The sequence below is a fragment of the Stegodyphus dumicola genome, chromosome 9 (genome assembly GCF_044657685.1).
Source record: "Stegodyphus dumicola isolate Sdum_Otavi_A_Nest chromosome 9, ASM4465768v1".
NCBI lineage: Eukaryota > Metazoa > Arthropoda > Arachnida > Araneae > Eresidae > Stegodyphus > Stegodyphus dumicola.
The window spans coordinates 164277656-164302448 of NC_140776.1; the positions used below are offsets into that span (position 1 = coordinate 164277656).

The 24793-nt window shown below is 31.5% G+C and overlaps 1 protein-coding gene across 1 annotated transcript in view; it reads left to right on the plus strand.

Annotated features, from left to right (window-relative positions):
- Iswi (nucleosome-remodeling ATPase imitation SWI) overlaps nt 1-24793 on the plus strand; it is a 71866-nt gene that overhangs the window by 28042 nt on the left and 19031 nt on the right. The window contains exons 10-17 of the mRNA XM_035374266.2: nt 2636-2704; nt 5952-6061; nt 6153-6289; nt 6396-6607; nt 11645-11797; nt 17921-18053; nt 22964-23112; nt 23328-23450. Coding sequence (XP_035230157.2) covers nt 2636-2704; nt 5952-6061; nt 6153-6289; nt 6396-6607; nt 11645-11797; nt 17921-18053; nt 22964-23112; nt 23328-23450 — 1086 coding nt within the window. The remainder of the gene's footprint in view (nt 1-2635; nt 2705-5951; nt 6062-6152; nt 6290-6395; nt 6608-11644; nt 11798-17920; nt 18054-22963; nt 23113-23327; nt 23451-24793) is intronic.

Genomic DNA, 24793 nt, shown 5'->3' on the forward strand with positions numbered 1-24793 from the left:
ATTCCCAAAAGACACTCCTAAATTTGTACCTTAACTCTATTTTTCAATATATATTGTTACTTTAATTGTGTAGGCACATTTCAAGTTATCGCTTTAACAGGAGCTTTCACTTTTGCAGTCGCATACGACTGTGCTTAGCTGATAATTGCTTCTTTCTCTCCCCTCTTAAAAGGGCAACTATTAACTCTTTTCACACTTCACTAAAAGGTGCTTTCTTCTTGGCCTTTAAAAAATCGCTAGCACTGCGGACGAGATTTTGACTGCAATTCTTCTCCAGCTAGCTGATCAATTGGCTGCCCATCGGTCGATCTGCCTAACAGGTCCCCTTTCCTTTTTTTTTAGACCCGAAGCACGAGTGACATCAAGTCATTGACCCTCGCAAGCATTTCCTTTCATCCTCATTGTTTACACTTTTAAATTTTATTATATCAAGAAATTGCGTGTTATAATTTTCTATTCTAAATTATGATAATGACTGCCTCTTCTAAATTGAATCTGGTCCCTAATAATATTTCAATGCAATTAGCCACTTAGTTAAAGAAAAATATTATGCATTTAGTTAGTATATTGTAGTAAAAAATAATATGTTGTAGTGTGTATCGATCAAAGTTGCTGATATATTCAGTATTTTGTAATTAATCATATATCTATTTTCTAGTTTTATTCAATTTGCTCTTTAATAATATTCCTCACCTCTAAAACTCTACACTTTTGGAAAGGAAAATATGGGAATGTAGTAAATCAATAAATAAAATATAAATAGTGATTAATATAATTTATTTAAAAATTTTTTATATGTGTATTATTAATTTATTTCCAGTTGCTAAATTTGTTCAGACGCTTTTGATGTTGAACATTTTCAATAACATTTAATTTTAAGATTTATTTTTATATGCTTTACTAATATGATAATTATTTTATTATCGTTGATTACAGTCACATTCATGTTTTACTGTTTGTGGTAGTAAAAAAATTAATGAACTGGGGGGGGCATGAAAATAATTCTAGCATTATTTTAAAACATGATTTTATTTCCAATTAAAGTTTTTCCTTTATTCTTCCCTTTTCAACAGGGGATCAAAACAAACTCAAGTTTTTAAATTATGTAAATGTTTAAAAATATGAAAGATATGAATAGAGAAAAGCATTCTTTATAAATGAATGGCCTCAATTAAATGTAATAAACTAATATAAAATGCAAAAGTATTCGTAAAATGTTTATGAATGTTCAGTCAAATATCTTAATACAGTTTTTAATGTAATTTTTTTAACTGTTTATAAACTAGGCTGTCTCTTTAAAAACTATGAAAGAATGATTTAGTAATTTAACATTCATTTAGAGTAAATTTTGTCGATTTATTTTTACCAGCAAGTTGTCATGTATTTGCTTTTTAAACACATTAAAATAACTTAATATATACAGTACAAAGTCTTTAATCCAGACTCGTCGGGACTTCGGCGATTCCGGATTAGGGGTTTTTCCGGATTATAGATCATCAATTTAAATCTGGCAAGATGGCATGTAGAAATTATACAATTAAAAATATGAAACCGTAATTTATGAAATAAAGAGCAATTATGATCTAAACGGTGTCAAAATTTACAAAAAAAAAGCTTAATATTTATTTGTTTACTTTATTAAATATTTCATTCAACGTGCGCATGCGTAAAGCCTACATTGCGTATAGTTGAAATTGGAAAATTGCAACCAGAAAACTATTTGATGTGTATTCATGATATTTATAATGACGAGGAAATTGAACTAAATCATATCAGAGTACATCAAGATGAAACACTATATTTAGTAAGGAATTATGAGCCGAATAAAATAAAAACATCTGCCCTGAAGATGAGGATAGTGCTAACAGATCAACTTCCAGTTCATTGCGCTCCCCACAACGTCCCCCCTCCCCCCTGCGTGCAGAGCAGTGTGAAATTGATAAACAGATTTCGGAATGGTTAGAGAAACAAATCACCTCTCTGTCACTTTCTTCATGCCTTTATCCATTCTTTGCAGCAATTCCACTTTTTGTTTAATGGACATCGAAACATGCTTTCGCTTTGTAGATCCTTTGGCAACTCCAGAATTGGAAACTTTTTTTGACATAATCGAAAGTTCAAGCTTACTTTTTATAAAATTGCTCTAACAGTCTGCAAAAAATAATAAGCCGGATCCAATTAGAAGATTAAGGAACAATGCAATCTGCAACATTAACTGAAATAGATAATTACATAATTTTAGCCTAGCTTATACCGTCCGTTATACATTAAATGCGCTACGCATGCCCAGAAAGTTTGTAGCTTTGAGGTCTGGATTATGGACGTCCGAATATATTATAGACGTCCAGATTATGGACTATATATAATGCACATTTTTATTTAATTCAGGTCTGTGCCCAGACAAGTAAAAGTAAGGAATCATTTTATTTTGGGAAAGTTAAAATGCTAAATAATGCTTAATTGAAACCTAAAAATATTGTTTAAAAATGTATATTCATAACAGAAAAAAGAGCCTTTTTATTGTTATAGGTGTTTTAAATTTTTACCGTACATCCTTTAACTACCTCATAATGAACAGACATAAATATTTTTAAAAAGTTTATTTTTAACTCAAGTGTATATTTTTTCTTTTCAGGATTTTGATGCTTGGTTTAATACGAACAATTGCTTAGGTGACACATCTCTTGTTGAAAGACTGCATGCAGTAAGTAGTTGATTCTGTCGTAAATAGAATAGTCCTTAAAACTGCAGTTTAACAAATTATTCACATCTGATATGTTACACAAATTATTGCCTTTGGCTAAATTTTTGTGTTTTTAAGTTAAACATGTCTGTTTATAAAACTCAGTGTAGTAAATTGATATCAAGTTGATTTCAGATTTTCACAGAGAATAAGACTGTGTGAAAAATGGTGTTTAATGATTCATCCATTTGTCATGTCGTTAAGTTGCTTATTAAAATGTAAAGGAATGTTTATAAAGAAAAATCATACGTGGACTTTATGTCCCAATCACGAAAACTTTAAATATAAATTCACTTAGTAGAATAACATTTACATACCTAAATGAATCATTACATATATGCAGGATGGCCCAGACTTGCATGCCAGTATGACAAAATGGTTCCTAGGCAAAGATAGCCTCTATTTAATCTTCCATGTTTGCTGTTAAAGTGTTAGAAAAAAGTATAACAACACACTGGTAGACTATGAGCACAAAAAAACTTTTAACAAACCCTTTTGGGCAACCATTGAAATCTGCAACCTCTTGTTTTTTTAATCTTATTTTTGTTTCACATTAATGTAAAATGCTTATTAGATAATAAATTAAATTAATGAATAACAATTATTTATCATTTCTGTATCAGAAAACAGGCTGCAGTTAAGTTATATTGGATAATGTTGCTGGCTGAGGGTCATATGACAGTGAAGAAAAAGGCTGCAAAATATCTCAATCATCAGATGATACTGTTAGAGATGGGTACATGGCTTACATTATTCAGGAATTTAATAATAAGGAGCTAATGCTTTATTTAAATTCCTTCCTTAAATGAAATCACTCTGTTCTCAGTAATTGTGTTTCTGATATACTCTGAATAGAATATTAGCATCTGGAAGGAAAGTTTGTATATAATCAATTTTTTCTACCATAGCAGCTCACTCACTGTATTATCATTTATTTCTACAGCCCACCAGTGGCCAAGTGGAAAGATTGCAAAACAATTCAACTTAAGTACAAACTCCATGAACAGGCTGACCATGTGGGCATTTTTGTGGTTTTCTAAATCAGTAATATGAATCAGTTTTTCTTAAGTCTTCCATGAAGGTATATTCTTACACTGGTGGCCGTAGTGTGCTTTGCTGTAATCCAATCCTTGTGTTTCTACTTGCACATTCTTTTAATTCTTTGTTTAAAGTTCTTTTTTCATCATCCCTGTGATTTATGAGATCTAAGAAATTATCACCGCTAACGAAATGTGTGGCTATGAGAAATGAGCTTCTCATACCATTGGAGGGTTCCAAGCCAAAACATGTTCTGCTGGAACCAATGTCCCTGCTATCTACACTGCACTGCTACAAGTTCCGTCAGTACTTTCAATGTATGTAATTACTAAATTAAACTATGCATACTCATTAATGTATATATATTTTGCAAAAATTGCTACAAAATGAACGTACTCTTATTCAAGATGATCACCATATGTGGCAGCACAGCGACAAAGACATCGAGACCACTCATCAATAGCAGCATGAATCGTGTCTAGTAGAAATTTTTTTGGCAGCTGATGTGATTAATTTTTTTAACATCTCAGTTCATTTTTGATATGCTGTCACCTCAAGCTTCTGCCACAGAGAATAATCCAACAGACTAAGGTCCAGACTTCCACTAGGCCATTCAGCAGCTGTGATGGACTGTGAGACATTGGTTGCCAACCACTGCTGCATTGTTTTTTCTTTGTGTGCAGGAGCGTTATACTGCTGAAACATTTACAATTTCTCTTCAGGCAGCTCCGAATTGATATGTTGTATCTCTAAAGCATTGTCTGGTAGACAGCTGTCTGTTTTGCGAAGGTGAAGTCTTTACTTCACCTTCGCAAAGCAGACAAAATGCGAAAATGCGCCTCCGATGCTCCCTGCTAGGAAATCATCTACCATACCATGACAGAAACAGGCTGATGTCTGTGCTGCACATGTAGAACTTTTTCTCTTGCTTCCTTGGAGAATCGTTCATACACATGATTGTTTTGCGTGTTAAATGACTTTTCCATTGTGAATATTTTTTCATCTATGAATAGGAGTTGCGGTATTGGCTCTCCCCATGAATTGTTAGCAAAGCCTTTGATCGAGCCTGATATATCCCCTTTTTATTTTTTAGTTAGTAAATGCCATGTGTACCTTTTATATGCACCAGCATTTAAATCATCCCTCAAAGTATGTGACATAATTCATGGAGAAATATATTCATTTCACTGAGACAAAATTGTTTGTTCATGCAAAGGATTGTGTCGAATCCTAGCACGAACAGCATTTACAACTTCTCTTCTGCATACACACCTAGGATGACCCATTCTGACACAATCACCAGTTACGTCTGTTTGTTTAAACTGTGCTGTTGTCTGAAACACAAATCGTTTGTTGATACTGTAAGGTTTCAGTTTAGAAACAATTTCCTTAGCTCATTTTCTGCAATGAAATAGCAATACAGTAATACTATTCTTATGCACTCCCTGCTCTATCTTTCACTGCTGCCTGCTGTTTGGCACACTGCAAGCTAGTTACTGGCAGAGTCATAAAGGTGACGCTGTGGATGACAGCATACAGCGTTGCCAGTCTTCTTTGTTCACAATTACCATATGACAGTGTGTTTTAGATTTTACTGACAGAATGTATGGCAGTATTGTTTATGTGGAATGTTTTGAAACTGAATTGAAAATATTTTGCTTGAAGCTTTGTCTCTCATGTGATTTTTCCAAAGAACTGGGTTTTTGCTGTAAGTAAATTAATAAGATATCCTGAAAATAAAAATTCTAGAAAATGTTTCTTTTGACATACTTTTGAGGGTAGCTTATAGATGTGATACCAGTTTTAGATGTTGGATGGAAAATCTAAGTTGACTGCAATTCTGGTTAGAGGCCATAGAGTCCTTATTTCGATGTGAATTTTCGTAATCCAAAGTTTTGTTTCATTTATTTTTTATCTTATAAAGTTGAAATTTTACTCTAATGATAATATGTTCATATCTGATATTTAAATAGCCTTGTGCTTTTAATTTATTATTTTTAGTTATTGGGTCTTGAAAAGTATCATTGCATACTTAAATAACATTATATATTTTGAAAAGTTTTCGAATACTGAAAGATAATTCCTTTTCTTTTGATTTCGTATAGGTTTTATTTTATATCCTGTATCTGCAAATGAAATGAGGTGTGAACTTTTTATTAATGTTTTTTAGGTGCTTAGACCATTTTTGCTGCGTCGATTGAAATCTGAAGTGGAAAAGAAGCTTCCTCCTAAAAAAGAAATTAAAATTTACGTTGGTCTGAGCAAAATGCAGAGAGAATGGTAAGAGTAAAACTAAGTATATGATTACATAAATATATTGTGCATAATGCAGTTATCAGATAATTGCTATTGTGTCTTTTCTTTTTTTCAGGTATACTAAAGTATTAATGAAAGATATTGATGTAGTGAATGGTGCTGGAAAAGTTGACAAGATGAGATTGTTGAACATTTTAATGCAGCTTCGTAAATGCTGTAATCACCCCTATTTGTTTGATGGTGCTGAGCCTGGTATGAATATTAATTTTATAAATACATTCAAGCGGCTTTCTTAACTTTATCTCAAAAATAAATTTTAAATACATATATTATATCCTAATTTTTTTCAATAACATAGGTCCTCCATACACAACAGATGAACACTTGGTGTATAATTGTGGGAAAATAGTGATTTTGGACAAATTGCTTCCAAAATTACAGGAGCAAGACTCTCGAGTTTTAATTTTCTCGCAGATGACGAGGATGCTTGATATTTTGGAAGATTATGTGATCTGGAGAGGATTTAAATATTGTCGTTTGGATGGACAAACTCCTCATGAAGACAGAGAAGTAAGTTTATTATTATTTTTTGCCATCTAAAAGCCCTATAAGAGAACCATCTATGTAGAGCAATTTTCCCATACAAAAGGTGCATGTATTTTTTATTTATTTATTTAGGGGGTTAAAGGTAGAAATTATGCTTCTGATTTATCAGGAATTTGAATAATTTTATTGAATTCTATACCGAGGGCTCATAAACATTTTAAACCCAAAATCAACAACATGTAATTGATTAAAATATTTGCAATGCATGGATCTATTTTTTAACTAGAAAGGCTTTAAAAATAGTCATTAATAAGTTCCTGTACTGTAACAATTTTTTTTTTTTTAAAATTATTTCTTCCTCACCTTTTCTGTCTTTCAGTACCCGATGTTCTGTTAAAAAAATCATATTGTGGGAGCTCATGAAAAGGAAAAGATAAAAAATAATGGAACCACGCTCTAATAAAACGAAACCAATTCTAACCGACCATATAGCAGAAGGGTACCCTCTTGGTTGTTGTGTTATCTTTTTCTAGCTGGTCACATATTTTCTTTTATCACTTTTTTTCTTTTAACCTTTTGAAGACAGGATGGCCATTATAGTGGCCATAGAGTCCTCTGTTTGAAAGGACGGGGTTGTCCACTTTAGTGGTCATGTCTTTTTCTCCCATTTTCCAGGCTGAAAGAATCCGGTTATTTCCGGTTTTTCCCTTTTAGTTCTTGTAACTACATAGCTACAAAATTCGCGATGACTGCGTTTGTAGTAAACAAAGCCTTGCGTTGCTTTAGAATATTGCATATTTTCCCAAGTTTTTTAGGAATTATTTTGACATTTTTCTACCAATATGCCGAAAAGGAAAAGAGGTCTATCTGAAGAAGGAATACGAAAACTTCTTCAAGAGCTTGATGATGAAATATTTACACATAGATATATCTGTATGTTTATACACATATGCATAAATCCACATGCAAACACGTACATATAAATGCATGCATATGCCTGTCTGTGTACATGTACGTGTCTGTATATACGTTATTCCCATTTAAGGATACGCATGCTTTCCGCTTTATGTGTATATCTGCACTTATACCATATTATATCAGTGCAGACATACATACTACGTGGATATGTAAAGGTATACATTTCCATAAACAAATATAAATTCCCACATACTTGTATACATGTACAAGCACTTTTTCTTACATTCTTATCAGTTCTTTCTTAACAGTTCTGTCTGTCTTTATTTCCATATATATCTGTTTATGTTGAAGTGACCTTCACACACGGAAGTTTACTGTGATGGTACTGTTATTCAGACAAACCACAAAAACATAAATATAAATTTTGTGTAAAAAAAATAACAGTAGTTTTACAATTTCGGTTTGAAATCTGCAAATCGTAAATACACTAAAACTAGTCAATCAGTTTGAAAGGTCATCTCTAGCCGTTAGATTCCAGATGTACTGTTATTTTAAAAGGTACCTCCATATCAGTGTCTCGATTTCACGGTCAAATAATTTTGAATGTTCAGAATGGATTAGAGTAGCATTTGAGAAATTTCAGTGTCCCTTGAGCTTCGATAATACAAACAGAATGTAAAAGCTCTCAAATAATGTACAAATCATTATTCTAAGATAACACATGTTCCCCATCTGATTTTCTGAACCTTGACATTTTAATTGATTGAATGTTTTTGTCATTCATTAGACATATATCTCAGCAACTATGTTCAAGGACAAATTCGGGGGGGGGCATACCTTGGGCAGTCGGTTATGAAATAGTTTCGATATGACAGCATAATGACCGAGGTTTTAATGAAACCAATGAATAGCTGCCAAATTTTCAATAAAAAAGAGAAAAGCAGTTAATTCAACTATGTCAGTATAGATTTCGCATGACCTGACAATGAAGATTTTTTGAGTAACTGCAAGCAAAGATACTCGCTAACATATCGTAGAATTTCAATTCCACCATATAAAATATGCCCCCATGGTTGATGTCAAAGCTGCTACAAAGACAGTCTGGAGTTGAAATGAACTGGTTTAAACAATAGGGGAAATAGAAAAATTCACATGGGACGACGATTTCAAACAGGAGAGAATTTTGCTAACTGGACACCTGAAATTATCTAGAAATTTCTCTTAATGTGCTAAATTATGTAGCAGAATATAGAATAACATAATACAGTATTGAAGACAACAACTATTTCTGAACCTTGATAATATATACCAAAACAAATTTAAAATTATAAGGACATTTAACAGTAAAAAAAAAAAAAAAAAGACAGATGAAGATTGGTTAAATTGTCCAAGGAAATAACTTTTGTGTAACTTTTGTCCCACAGTTTTTGCAGACACAATGCATAAAAAAAATTTTCCCTTAAATTTGAAAAACTCTTTGCACTAAGAAATTACCTAAATTTTGATACCCGAGTGAACACGTTCCCATAGTGAGGCTGAGAATTTAGTTTTAGACAAATGGAATTTACGTTTTGAATTATGGGTTTGCATACTAAATAATTTGACATTTTTAATGACTTAAATTCATTCTCTTCTTAATACTTGAAATATATCCCTTACTAATTTTCAATAAACAGTATAAAACGGTACATAAATAAATATTCTTTTGTTTTTTCCTTCAAATTTTTAAAACTAAAATATTTTAAAAAAGCAGTTTTTGAGTGCTTGTTTTATTATGCATTAATTTTGGAAAAGAACTGAATTTTAATTAGCAGCACTTATGTAGTTGTACATTGCAGTACTAACAGTCTACAATAAAATAAAATAATTTTTTATTAAACCAGTTATGTTCTAATTTGCTGAAAGTTTCCTCCTTAAATAGTATGTTATCAAGCAGATTTTGAACAATTATGTAAAATTAAAATTTCATTACGCCTATAGAGCATAATTTTAATAGTTCCACTGAACTTAAATTTTTAATTATTTCTATAGCTTTAAGCGTTTGTTTTTTAACTATTCCCTGAATGGAAGAAAGTTCAAAGATATAGCTATATTCGATAATATATACCAAAACAAATTTAAAATTACAAGAACATTTAACAGTAAAAAAAAGACAGATGAAGATTGGTTAAATTTTAAATTGTCCAAGGAAATAATCAAATAGTTGCAATATTTTTTTGACATAGCATTAATATAAAGATATGTTAGAAATAATTATTGTAAGCACTTAGTAAAGACACATAGTTTTGTAGTGTAATTTAAAATTCAAACCGAAATTTTATAAAAACTAAGTAATGTCCTATAATATAAAGAATGGCATTTTCTTCAACGAAAGTTTACACATTTCCCAGTAGTCTCAATCCGGAACAACTGTAATATGAAATTTTCCCTCAGTGACGAAAAGCATCTTGAAGTCTGGTCACCAATGCCGACACTTCCCTTCCTTTTTCGACATAGATGCACTCCTCTGAGAATCCATTAAACTACACATAAGAATCTTTGCTGCAAATAGGAGGTGATTTCTTAAAGGGGGGAAAGCATTCGGTTCAAGATTCCCCGTCAAGTCTTTTGCTGCTACCGAAGCCCCAGCCTCAAAAGGTGTTAAACAGACATAAAAAAAAAGCTAAGTATGCTAGCAAGCCAAAATAAAATTTACCAAAATAAAACTGTTAAGAATAATAACTGACTCAAATTACTTTCTAAAAATTTCGTAGGTTTACAAGCTTTCTTGGTTAAATAACAAAAAATATGGATATCAAGACAAAGAATCCCTATGGTATTATAATTAGAAAAAACATCTACAACTAAAAACGTTTTACTATAGTAATTAAAACATTCCACACTGATATGATTAATTAAAACATTTTTTACACTCAGCAGTTTTAATAAAAACCATTCACAATCATAAATAATATCATAAAGAATAATTTTAACTTTACAACTCTTTTCAGACAGACAAGCAATACATTAATCTTTTTCATCTTTAAATATGTTTATAGATTGAAATCAAGTATAAAGGTATTGTGCTAAATAATGCACATCATTATATACTTGAGAATTTGAGAATGTGTATTTTGATTTCAGGCAGATATTAATAAATCTGAATAGTAGATTCTGTCATTAAATTTATTTTCCCTAATTTATTGTATTACATATCTCATAACTTCTAAAAATGTTAATCATTCCTTATGATTTCTAAATTAATTTGCATTTCTGTGTTTCATGGGAATTTTCCCTCCTTTCTATAATCGTCTCTTTTTGTTCAGTTAGGGCAAGCATGTGCCTGTTGCTTTGTAAATTGTGGGATTGCAAGTTAAGAATTCCCTTAATTTTACTGTCCTTTTTGCTCTTACTGTCTTTCAGTTAATGTAAAGAATTTACTTAATCAGTGCAACTATATGCTTCAAATGCAGATTGTTTTTGACCAAAATTTTATTCTTGGTAGACTTTACTGTTTTCCAATTGCTTTGTAACTGATTGCAAAGCTGTAAAACCACAGATTATATAAATAAAGACTTTTAAACATCTGCTTGTCATTGTTTTAATAAATTGTCTACTCTAATTATGATTGTTGTATATTTGCAAAAGTAAAGATATTTCTGTTCAGATATGAAAATGAAAGAAAATATTGTGAAATAGAAGTATTACAAAAACAAAGTTTATGAAAACTGAGTTTTCCAACTTGTGGCAGGCTGGGAAGATTAAGATTAATAGAGCTAAAAAGTTATAAGATTTTGTTCATGTATAGTGTATGTAAATATTTTATAGTAATGAGTAAATTTATTGCATTTTTAACATTGGTGGTGGTTTTGTTATTCAGCAGAGTCTGTATGTTGTTTGTGCAATTTTGGACTAAGCTAGGAAATAGATTAAAATTTTCCTATTAAAAATTACGTGGGAAAAATGATTGTTTCCCATTAAAATAACACATGAAAAACAGTCCTGCATTATAAATACTGTTGCAAAACTGATAATGTTCATTGAGGACCAAAAACAGGTTTTAACTATATTAATTTTAGCATAATGTTTTCATCAAAATCAATTTAAACAAATATATTTCACGCTTTGTTTTGATGTTAAAAATTTTTTCTTGTCTTTTTTTAGCGTCAAATCAATGATTTCAACAAACCAAACAGTGACAAATTCATTTTTATGCTCAGTACCCGTGCTGGTGGTTTAGGTATAAATTTAGCAACAGCTGATATTGTAATACTTTTTGACTCTGACTGGAATCCACAAGTTGATTTACAAGCTATGGTAAGTTAACATTTATATATATGTAGATCTGTGTATTTAATGAATTTGTACGTTTTAATATTATTTACCAGTTCTGGTGTAAATTCGAGTCTTCTAACTTACCTAACAGTAAAACTCCCAGCCATTAATGTGCAGCTTTTTCTACTGAAAAAAAAATTCAGTCATTTTGACTGTTTCAGATTCTAGTACAAGGAATCTGGTAACTCTGTAATGAGTTTCATTTAAGACTTTATTTGCATTCTACAGTTCTTGTAAAAACAACATGTAAGGTATTTCAAATCAGAAATACTCTGTTTGTGGAGAAATTTTCCAGCCTTTTCAGAATTTAGAATATCAGTCTAGCTATATATGACTATTTACATTGAAGGGAATGAAAATAAAAAAATTCTTAGCTATTGCAAATAAGTGAAAGTTAGAAAATGCAGTACCAATAGATGTTTGCATCTAGCATAAATAATGTGATGTTTGCATCTAGCATAAATAATGTGATGTTTACATCTAAAATAAATATTGGAAACATAACTGTGGTGCTGCAATGAATTTCTTTTACGGATACAAATACAAGATGAAAAATTAAACCTCTTAAGTTTCATTTGGCAATTATAAAAAGCCTGCTTTAGTTGTATATAAAGGGAAAAGCTGAGGTTAAATGTAAATCATTCATCGACAGCAAAACTGTGGAAGACATTCACATGACTTACCTACAAAACCCTATCCTGGCAATGTATCACAACATAATGTGCAATAAGCAACAGTGTGGCAATATTTACATGAATATTTGCATTTCAAGGCCTAACTAATTTCATATGGCTTAGATGCTAACAAGCCTTTTCATTTTTGGGTATCTATTAATGCATCACAAAATATATTGCCTATGATTCTTTGTGAATTTTCTGTAATCCTAAAACCTTTTGTGTTTTCAGTACCTATTAAAAGTGGGGGCTCCTCTATTTGAGCACATGAGCCCTGAAGACAAGTTAAGAAAGTAATTTATTAACAAATTAAATACATTTCCAGATTATTGTTAATTTCCAGGATGAGTTTCTCCTCTCCCCTTTTTAAACCTTTTAACTGTCATGCCCGAGATAATCTCGGGCACAGCACTAATGTTCGAAAATGTCACGCCCAAGTATTTCTCGGGGTAATTTTTTTTTTTTTTTTTTTTTTTTTTTTTTTGAGTGCATTGTATTGTCATACCCGTATATATATCTGGAGATGTTTATTTCGGCTACATTTGGTTTTTCCAATAAAAAAATTTGACAATTTGTGTACCCAAATCATCAAAATAACTTGACAGTTAAAGGGTTAATATAGTAATACGTTGTTAGGTTTTCATAGCATAGAGCACTTTGGTTTTCCTCAGTTGTACGTAAGATCCAGCAATTCCCTTGAAAACTATTTATGTGGAAAGAATCGGACAGAGGAATGGAAGGGGAAGGCATCGCTGATACCATTACATTCACAAATCTTCAGTATGCAGGAACTTGCATTGTTTGCAGTTATCTCATATGAATTCTCTCTAGGTTTGCTATATTCAATTAGTTAAATTGGTTTCCCATTTTCTTCTTATTTTTTTAGTCCAAAGGGGCTTCGTCCCTGAAGGACTATTGTTTTTGTTTTGCGATTTTGCATTGAATCAGTATAAATGTCCGTTTCATTTTCAAACTGTTGCCACCAAATGTTAAGAGTCCTGCATTATATTTGAAGAACTTAAATAATGAAAAATCTGCATAAATGTATGTCTGTTTCTCGCATTGTGATAAAACAACGGTACATGGAGCCATCGAATTTTGAATGACATAATCCTACTGCGAATATGGGCATGTGGAAGCCCAAATTTGGAATTTGTTTTATTATCGATTTCATATTTTGTAAAACTTTAACTAATTTTTGAGTAACAAACTCAAAGATTTGAAAGCGAGCAATGGCAACAATCAACGGGGGGGGGGGGACCTTTTTATCTCCAGCATGCGAAACTGTGTATCGGAAATTCTAAAGGTAGGCTCATTTTATACGACATTGTTATTGAACTGAAATTTATGGTTTAAGTGCAAAGAACATGATATGTAATAAATAAAGGTAACACACAAAACGTTAAAAAAAAGGACCCTTTGGACATAATTTAAAATAAACAGTTAAGATCAGTAAGACTGAGTAGAATCAGTATTTTGGAACTAAAACAGTTTCCCTTTTCAATATTGTCTTTGGATGAAAATTTTAAAGAAATTACTTGGGTCAGTACCTTTGCTAAACCTTATCCAGGTGCTGAAATATAAGGATAGAGATTTAAAAAAGGAATTCAAGTCCTATTTCTATAAAAAATATTTAGGATGTGTGGATGCCAACCAATTAACGGGCTGTTTCGCTTTCCATGGCTGCTGTTTACAAAACAGAATGGTGATTCAAGTTGGGTTAGTTACCATGTTCCTGATTTATTACACCTAACTCAGATAATTAAAAAGCAGGAATGCTCACAATCACATTTGAACTCTATCTTAGAATTTAATTTGCTAGTAAGATGCATATTTGCCAAAACTCAACAGTGTATTTCGTTCAAAAATTAAGACATACAATAATAAACTTGCTGAAAATCATTATGGTCTAACACAAATTATTGACTGCATTCTGTTTGGCGGTGTATTTGAGCTTGCACTTCAAGGACATGATGAAAGCGAGGGTTCATTAAATCCGGGAGTTTTTAAAGGTCTTATCAACTTCTTAGCAGAAACTGATTCATCTCTTAAAGCCCATCTCACTAATGCCAGTGTTTTTAAACGAGTGTAAAAAGAAATTTAAACTGATTTATTAGACTGCATGCTCACTATTTGTCAAAAGCACATAAAAAATATGGGCTCTCAAAAGTAAGTTTTATTTCAGTAATAGCAGATGAAACTACTAATCCACGTCATCCACTTCCAAATTTAGAATTGGTTGTCGATTTTTGATGCAATTTAAGTAATGGATAACCAGTAGAGAAATCTGGGAATTCATCAGGGCATGATGCAAAATGTATAGCTAAATGTCTCCAACCAAATTTGGAAACAGTAATAGTCGAACCTGTGAAATTAATATCACCGAGCTATGACTGTGCAAGTGTAATGAGTGGTCATCATTCAAGCTTTCATTCAACATACCTAAAAGAACGCAAAATTTGTGCATTGCTACATACATCAGCTCAGTTTGATTGCTTGGGAAACAACCAGTCAGAATCAGCAAGTTTGAGTTGTTTTTTTAGTCCAAAGGGGCTTTTTCCCTGAAGGACTATTGTTTTCGTTTTGTGATTTTCTGTTGAATCACTATAAACAGAGAATCACTTTTTAAACTGTTGCCACCAAATGTTAGAGTCCTGCATTACGTTTGAAGAAATTAAATAACGAAAAATCTGCATAAATGTATGTATATTTCTCGCATTGTGATAAAACAACAGTACATAGAGCCATCGAATTTTGACTGATGTAATCCTCCTACGAATATGGCCATGTAGACGACCAAATTTGGAATTTGTTTTATTATCGGTTTTATATTTTGTGAAACTTTAACAAATTTTTGAGTAACAAATTCAGCGATTTAAAAACAAGCAATGGCAACACTCTACTGGGTGGGACCTTTTTATCTCCAGTGTGCGGAACTGTGTGTTGGAAATTTTAAAGATATGCTCATTTTAAAATTATTTTGCGACATTGCTATTGAACTGAATTTTGTGGTTTAAGTGCAAAGAACGTGATATTTAATAAATAAAGGTAACACACAAAACGTTAAAAAAAACGCCCCTTTGGATGTAATTTAAAATCTGAAACCTTTCATATCCCCCCTTCCAACCTGAGTGATAATACTAACTTTTAACTCAAACAGAGAAAGGCTATTCTAGATGAAACCTTTTCAAAAAGGATAGCTTATGTTCTGTTACCAGATGAAATTTTAAGAGTCGAATGGTCAGTAAATCAATACAGTGTATGAATGCAGGGAGTAGTTGATTGAGTGCATGGAAAAAATAAAAGTCAACATCTAAGCAAGCTGTAGCAATAAATCAAGCAGAGGCCACCCTCTGTATGTTAGAAAATCCAGAATTTTTGTTTGGGCTTACAGTGTTTCACAATATTAGGCCACATGTCAATATATTTTAGTGTTTTACAATCAGCTTCAAAAAACAGTAACTGATGCAGCAGCCATTAGAAAGCAAATAAACATTTTTCAGCAGTCATTAGAAAAAGAAAGGAAGGGAATAGACACGATTACAAAGGAGATATCAGAATCATGTGAAACTTCAAGAAAAAGGAAGAAAGAAAATATTCATATACATAAAACTGTAGCATCTAAAGATGTGATGTTATCACAAAACAAGTAAAAGAGATATTTTGCTTTATTGCTTGCTTCTTTGCTATTTTTCTAACTCAGATTCTTGACTAAACAACTGTCGTTTATTCCATGTTACAGAAGGATCGCATGAAAACTAAACTAGGAGTAATATATAGAACATGAGATTTCAGAATTATGACTGGTACCATTAGTCTTCTACAATTTGTTATGAAAAACAACTTACAGACTATGTTTTTGGAGGCCTACAAAGTATTGCTAATTATTGTGACTGTTCCAATGACCACTGTTGCAGTCTGAGAGATGCTTCTCAACTGTAAAACAAGTGAGGATATTTTTAAGAAGCACTGGGAGCGAGCACAGACTAAAAGCTCTGAACTGGGGCTGGGACATGAAAAATAATATATCTAAATTCAATGAAAATATTATTAACATATTTGTCTTGAAAGATGGAAAGAACTTTGTGATGAGTTTGGATGAAGACAGATGAATGGATTTAATTTACAAAAATGTACTTGACTATCTTGTAATCAGTGTTCAAAGATATACTGTAAGCAATATGGTTTTATTACATTCCACTGTAAGAAATAAAATGCTACAATTTGTGATCTATGAAGAACTTATTTTCTTTTAGTTGCATCGTTTTCCTTTAACTTGTGAAAACACAGGTGCATTTTAACTTGTAAGTTATGTATATTTAATTTCAAAATTTGTTTTGTGAACCTCCATTTAAGAGCCGCCACTGCCTATTAATGCATCACAAAAAAATACTACCTGTGATTCTTGTGAATGTTCTGTATTCCTAAAACCTATTCCGGATCCTTCTATAAATATATATTTTTGTTTCTCTTCTTGTTCATGTTCTCTCTTTTTGGAGGGAGGGAAGGATGGGAATGGCTTCTTTTATGCGTGTGTATGTATTGGAATGCTCTAAGACTAAATATTCCTATGTAAACATTGGAAAGCATATAGGGATGAGCAATATGAACAAATGAGTAGCAGCATGGGACAATTCATCATTCAAGTTGTTTTTTTATCAGATTTCATATGGGGACAGAAACAAACTGCAGAGAAAAGCAATCTGTTTGAGGCTAGTTTGAATGCAATTGCCAAACCATACTTGTCATAAGTAAAATAAACAAAAATTAAAATTTTAAAAAAAATGTGTTTTCCAGAAGGCTCGGTGGGAGATGTTTATATCCCAACTTCCACAGCACTCAAAGAAATGAATAGGTGACATGATTAACTCACATGATGACGTGATGTTTTTTAAAGTATATTTTCCGTACTATGACTGTTGCCATAGATGTGTCAAGAAATAGATTATTGTGTAGGCATCTATCTACTGTATTGCAAAGGGTGCCCACATTGAATGTATTCTTAAACTTGGGAAGTTAATTTTTTATATACCAATCACATCTGCATTTCTTTTTGTACCGAGTCACTTTGAATTATCCTGTAATTGAAATCAAATTTTACGTAATTTCACTTCATAAAAACCAGTATCATCTAAATCATATGCATATATATTTAATTTTTTCTTTTGTGCCTGAGTGTTTAAACTAAGCTAACACTAAATCATTTCACACCACATCTAAGTGTTTATTAATAATTTTCTAAACTTATTGAAAATTTTTTTCATGATTTAACAAATTATGTTTTGTTATATCTTTCTTCAGTTTGTGCATATGAAATTTTTCATATTTGTATCTTCTACTAAGGCAGAAGCGATCATGTAACATTATGTAAATTTAACTTATTGAAAATATGTGTATAAAAGTCGTGTTGTAAATTGCTTGTCTATTTCAGGATCGTGCTCATCGAATTGGGCAGACTAAGAGAGTCAAAGTTTTCCGCTTGATTACAGAAAATACAGTGGAAGAGCGTATTGTAGAAAGAGCTGAAATAAAATTACGTTTAGATACTGTTGTGATCCAACAAGGTACATTTTAAATAAAAAATCAGTATTCTTTCTACTTTTTAAATGTATTTTTAATTTTTAGCAGTATTTCTGTTTAGTTTTACTTCCTTTATCTGAAGTAATTGGTTAACATTCAGATAAGAACGTTATTATATAGAATTGCTATAAATGATAATGTTATTGATTTCTGAAGTATACTGTATATGTATAATCAATAGTGTTTTAAACATCTTGATACCAAGGCTTTAAGATCTGCTTGTAAAGTGATACATTTACGTAGTATTTATAACATAAATTGGTAAATTATTTGCTACACCTTTTGTTTTCATAAATTTAGTTATTAAAAAAAACTTTGGGAGCAAAATATTTTTCTATGCTTACAAAACTAGCAAATATTATGACTAAGTAAATTGCGATCTTGCGTAATATAAAAGTGTAAAAATTACACTGGGTTAAGAGGTTTTGAAATATCCTTTAACACATTTGCTGATGCATGAAGTGGTGGTGTCATCTAACAGCCAATCAATCTAACATGAGCACTTAGAGAGGTATATTTTAGCATTTTGATTTCATGTTATATGTTCAGGCAGTGTGTATAGACATATAAATGCAGTAAATTTTACTTTTGGTCTTATACATTATGTTTAGGTCTTATATTTTTCATGCAAATTTTTTTAAATTGTCTCATAATGTAAGCAACATGTAAATGACAGTTTGCCAGAGCCTGCTTATCCTTAAATAACAAGATGCAAGTATGAAAGACTGTTAACAGATAAAGAACTTTTAATAATTTTTTAACATTTAAAAGGTAAAATCTCAATTGAGTGTATGAATGTATTCAGTTTCTTGGGCAAAGAGTATGCCTTTTATACAAATGATTCTAAATATTCAGATTATGATACATGTGCAGAATATCATGCAGAAATTTCAACTTATCATAAGAATCTGTTACACTAGGAAATATAATTTGGGAAGGCAAATTAATATCTATCCAGTTCATAAATTTTTTTAACTTTATCAAAATATTTATTTTAAACATAGTACAGTAGTACCATTGTTTGTGCCTTATTATATCCAGAACAATTTATTATTTCAGCTAAATATTAAATACAATGATAATTTTGTTGTAGTCTAAAATTTCATTCTAATAATTATTATTCAGACTAATAATCGTTATATTACTACAGTGTACTATTCTCAGAATGTGAAGTAAATAAAGCTCTTTGTATAGCTTTATCAAAAACATTGAAAAAAGCAGATATTTATATAAATATCTAAGCAATAAGATGACAGTAATAGTATGAAATTCATTTCACTGACACTAAATGAATCATCAGGTAATGTTGCAGCACTATAACATGTAAAGTTTGAATTAAAATATTTATTTCTTTGCATTAATGATGAAATAATAGCACATGCATTGTGCATAAGATTGGCAAATATGTATTTGATGGGTTAACATTTGAATTCTTTCCTATTTAATATAAAATGCATACTTGAGTTTTAGAAGCACAAGGCCCTGCTTCAATTGAAACAAACATTTTAAAGTTTTTTTTTTTTTTTTTTTTTTTTTTTTTTAAATATGAATCCTGTTATTGTGCTGTGCTAAATTTGGCTACTTATCAACATTTTGGCAATTTCAAAATAAGTTTGTATAAAAAAATTTTTGTTCAGGTGTTTGTGAAATTTTGATTTCGATTTCCCCCCCCTCAAATTTGTTATGATACAAAATTTTACATCATAAAAATATTATAAGAATGATAATTTAAATTATATTTAAAAAATAACATTAAAATAAAACATTTTCTCCTGCCATGTTAACTTGGAAATATTTTCGTTCTGAAACATAAACAAGTTAATAAAAGCTACCGTAATTATTTAAAAATAAATTCCATTGTCTTTATACAAGGGCGATCCCAAAAAAAAGGTCTCCTATATTTTTAGATATACAAAGAACGGTTTATTTTCTATAATTGCTACATCACTTTAAAGATTGAAGAATGCTTTATTTTTCAACATAATCACCATTTCAGTCGATGCATTTTTGTAGACGTTGTGGCAGTTTTACAATGCCCATGTCATACCAGCTTGCCGCCATGCCCTTCAGGAAGCATTGAACCTCATCTTTCACCTCATCATCGGTGACCGTAGTCCAGACAAATGTTCCTTCAACTTAGGGAACAGGTGGAAATCGCTGGGTGCCCGTTGCCGTTTGTGGTCTTCTGTCAGCATACGCGTCACCCATCTTGCACACACCTTCCGATATTGCAACTTTTCTGTTAAAATCCTGTGGATGGTGCTTCTGGGAACCTCAGGAACCAAAATGCAGAGAGCATCCAGAGTGATCCTCCGAATTTTACGCATGAGTTCCTCAACTTTTCGCGATTGTCTCGTCGGCAGTTGACGGCCTCCCGCTTCTTTCTTCGCCATGAATTTCAGTACGACCGGCTGTAAACTCTCTACGCCACTTGCGGACGTTTTTGACATCCATGCACGACTGTCCATAACACTTCCGTCAATAGGCGGTGAATTTCAACCGGTTTAATGCCTTTTGCGTTCAAAAATCGAATAACTGCGCGCACTTCGCACTTGGCGGTAACGTTTGTCGGGAGCTCCATTTCAAATGGCTGCCAAGCCAAGACTGAGCATCCGAGCAAAGCACCTGCGTGCTTATGTGGTAGCGGAGAAGGCACCACTCACAACAGTGTTGCCAACAACTGTATTAAAACTTTCTCTACGTCCCCAAAAAATAAGAGACCTTTTTTGGGGGATTGCCTTTGTATATAGATATTTTCATGCTAAGAGTTTTCCTCATATAATTGTTTCAGATACATATTTAAATCATATCCATTTTATCATGAAAATTCACTTTGCTTTTATATATATATAGAGAGAGAGAGAGAGCTCAGAAGGGCTATTAGTCTCAAAACGGCATTTTGAGTAAAATCACTTTTCAAATTGTTGCCACCAAATATTATCCCCCTGTATTATATTTAAAGAAACTCAATAATGAAGAATCTACATGAATGTGTGTATGTTTCTCGCAATGTGAAAAAACAACGATGCCTAGAGTCAACAAATTTTGAATAGCAAAGTCCTCCACCCGAGCATGGCCATCTGAAAGCCCAAATTTGGAATTTCAAATTTGTTTTATTGTCTATTTCATATTTTGTAAGACTTCAACGAATTTGATTAAAAGACTGAACAATTTCAAAGCGAGCAATGGCAGCAGTGTAGGGAATAAAACATTTTTATATCCAGCGTGCAAGACTGTCTATCGGAATTTCTAAAGATATGCAGTTTTGGAAATCTCTTTAGCACATGGTGTTGTTAGCCTGACTGCTCTCGAAACATGTATGTGTCTGTAAATGAAAATAAGTGCTCATTAGGGAGTAATATAAAATCTGAAAGCTTTCAGTCCCCCCAGCACTTATTAACAGCTGTCATATACCATAGTTTCATGAGAAGTATGTCAACTGAGTAGATTAATCTTTTTGTATAACAAGATGGTTGGCATTAGAAACAGCAAAGGAATTCTTTTTCTTGTAATATTTACTACAGTGTTTCAGTAAAATAGTTCACATTTAAGAGTAAAGTTTCTCAGTTTCAGAATTCCTTTTCTTTTATGAGTAAGTTGACCATTGTCGAAATTCCTCTCAAATAGGAATAAATTCACTTGGAATGTTCTACACAAGTCATACAAGTTGTGAAGTATTTCATGGTTTTTCTTTTTTTGGTAGTTTTAACAACTTCCGGAGTACTGTTCTTTTATAATATGAATTTTATTGTTGATGTGTTATAGCTGTGAACATAGATACTTTATGTCATCATCTAAAGAGAGAGGGCTATCCCTTTCTATTTGTTGAGATCATTTGCTTTCATTGCAAAACATGTATATATATATTTGTAAAGGATGGTGATGACTGGTTTTTGGATTTACTAATTCTGTATTACTTTCCTTTACCATTTTGATTAAATAAGTTTTTACTGAATCTGGAAAATTCCCAAAACTAAAAGTAAAAATGTTTATTCAGAAATAGGGTTAATCTTACTAACCCTTTCTTTTGAAGCCTGTAAATATAATTTCATAGTAAACTTATATCAAAAACTTAAGCAGCAATTAAAATGCCATTTTAACTCTCGACTTCAATGTTGCATCATAGGTACGATATCTCCAGAAATAAATGGCAGGATTTTGTAAGGTCTCCATTAAATATTATGTATTGTATGAAATGGATTGAAAGTACTTTAATTCAGTCACTTAAAGTAGATATGAACAAAAAAGTACGTTTCAGAAAGTGCGCTATTAACAACACAACAGATTCTACTGACATCAGTGTATTAAATTTTGTCTGTGTTTTAGACATCTGGTGTAATGCTTACAGTTTCTTCTGCAATTCTCTCCTTCAGAAGATCAAGATTTTCACTTTTCTTGCTGTAAATCTCATTTTTCACAAAACCCCAAGTTTCTTGTGGCTCATGGTACAGATTTTTTTCTGCCTATCAGCGATTTGGCTCATCTCTGATGATTCATGAAGTATGGTGGTACTTTGCAACATACCACCTTCCATTTCCATTTGCTTATTTTAAGAAAACAGGAAGAAGTCCAAATATGCTTTGAAGTTCGTCATTTATAAACATTTCATATCCACTGAGAAAATATAGATAAATAATCTTTTTAGAATGTTTGAATTGAATATGTTATTTAATTTTGATGTTCTTCATAATTTTCAATCCATTTCGCAGCAGTCATTGTTCAAAGACCTCATGAAATCCAGCCGTACATTTTCGGGGATTACATATTGTGTGCACATATAAATTTGAAGAAATCGACAGTTAGTTGATGATATTACAGTAAAAGAGGGTATTTTTATTGTGCTGATGAAAAATGGAGCATTTGTAATTGCATCCTTACTTTTCTCCCATTTTAGGTAGATTAGTTGATAGCCAAGCTGCTAAACTTGGCAAAGAAGAAATGCTGGGAATGATCAGGCATGGAGCTGACCACATTTTTGCATCTAAAGAAAGTGAGATTACTGATGAAGATATTGAAGCTATATTAGAGAAAGGTGAAAAAAGGGTATGTGTTTTTTTCCCTGTTTTTGTTCTTAATTGTTATTATAGTTCTGTCTATATGCATTGAACTTTCTTGAAAACGATGAAATTTTTAGTTAGTTCTTAAAAATAGAAATTCGTTTTTATTTCTATTCTTAAATCTTCTTTTTCTGATATACTGGTCTTATTAGAAATTTTAAGCTATTAAAGTTTGTTAATTCAATGTTTATTCTGACTTAGACTTTGGAAAACCAAAAGAAACTGGAATCTATGGGTGAAAGCACTCTTCGAAATTTCACCTTGGATGCTCCAGTTGAAAGCGTGTATCGCTTTGAAGGTGAAGATTATCGAGAAAGACAAAAGGTTTGTATTACAGTGTCACTTTGGACTGCTATTTTAATTTTATTTATGTATGCTTAACCAATCATCAGGTATACTACTAGAAATAAAAGTGAACTTTTTTAATTATATGCACTAGTTGTGTCAAAAGGGGGAGAAGTAAGAAAAATATTTTTCGTATTAGTTCAATACCAAGAAAAGTATTCTTTAAGACTAGTTTAACATAAATTGAGCTAATTTTAATATTGATACTTTCAATTAAAATCTTGCTTTTGTTTTGAATTTACGGCAGCAGTATGTTTTTAAAAAGCTTACCTAATGTTTTTTACGGCCATAACTAAAATTAGGAATACAAAAAGATGTAATTATTTGTATTGAAAATTATTATTTTGTTGCAAGGAATTAATTTTTGGTATTGCAAAAATGAACTCTATTCCCCTTCTTCAATTGATAGTTTATGGCCATGATGAATTTGCTGCTGCCGTATATTAAATTCTAATTTAATTTTATTATTTAACCATCCATCTAGGCAGATGCTATTTCCAACTTAATTAAAAATACTTTAAGTGCATTTTAATCATGAAAAGTTGTTTGAAAATATAACTACAGTAAAACCCCGCTTAACGCTGTTTCGGTTTAGCGCTCTTTTATTTCAACCCAGGGATTCCATGAAATCGCTCGCAGCATATGGGGATTCCCCGAAATATTATGCAGCGATAGGTTTCAAATACATATCCGAAAGAGTGTACTTGTATTTCTTGTTTGGTGCGGTATTGTACAGACATATTTTGAAGGGGTAAATGTGGAAGATGTCAAAGAAATAATTCAAGAAGCAGCGGCTAGTCTTTCTAATGATGAGCTCAAGGAATTAACTGAACAAGAAGAAAACAAAAATGTTGACAGCATTGATTCAGAAGAAGAGCAAAAAGAACTTTCGATGGCGTTTGTAAAAAGGAGTTTGTCTACCATAACTGAAATAATGGATCAATTCATTGAAAATGATCCGAATTTTGACAGGAGCTCAAAAGTAAGGCGTGGTGTTAGAGATGCTCTATCCGTTTATGAAGAACTTTTAAGAGAACAACGCAAAAGAAAAAGGCAAACAACATTAGATGCTTTTGTCACAAAAAGGCAGAACACTGAAAACGCAGAAGGCTAACTAAATATGACTGACTTAGAATTTTATTTGTTTTTTTTTTTTTTTTAAGAATATTCGTTTTGTAATTTATATTTTGTTTTTATTTTTGCAAAAAATAATAATGTGGTATTAATTTGGGCTTTAAGAAATAAATGTTTGGTTTTATTTTTATTAAAAAAACATACTTTTTAAATTTAATACCTAACCAATTTCCTAGCCATCTTCCCCT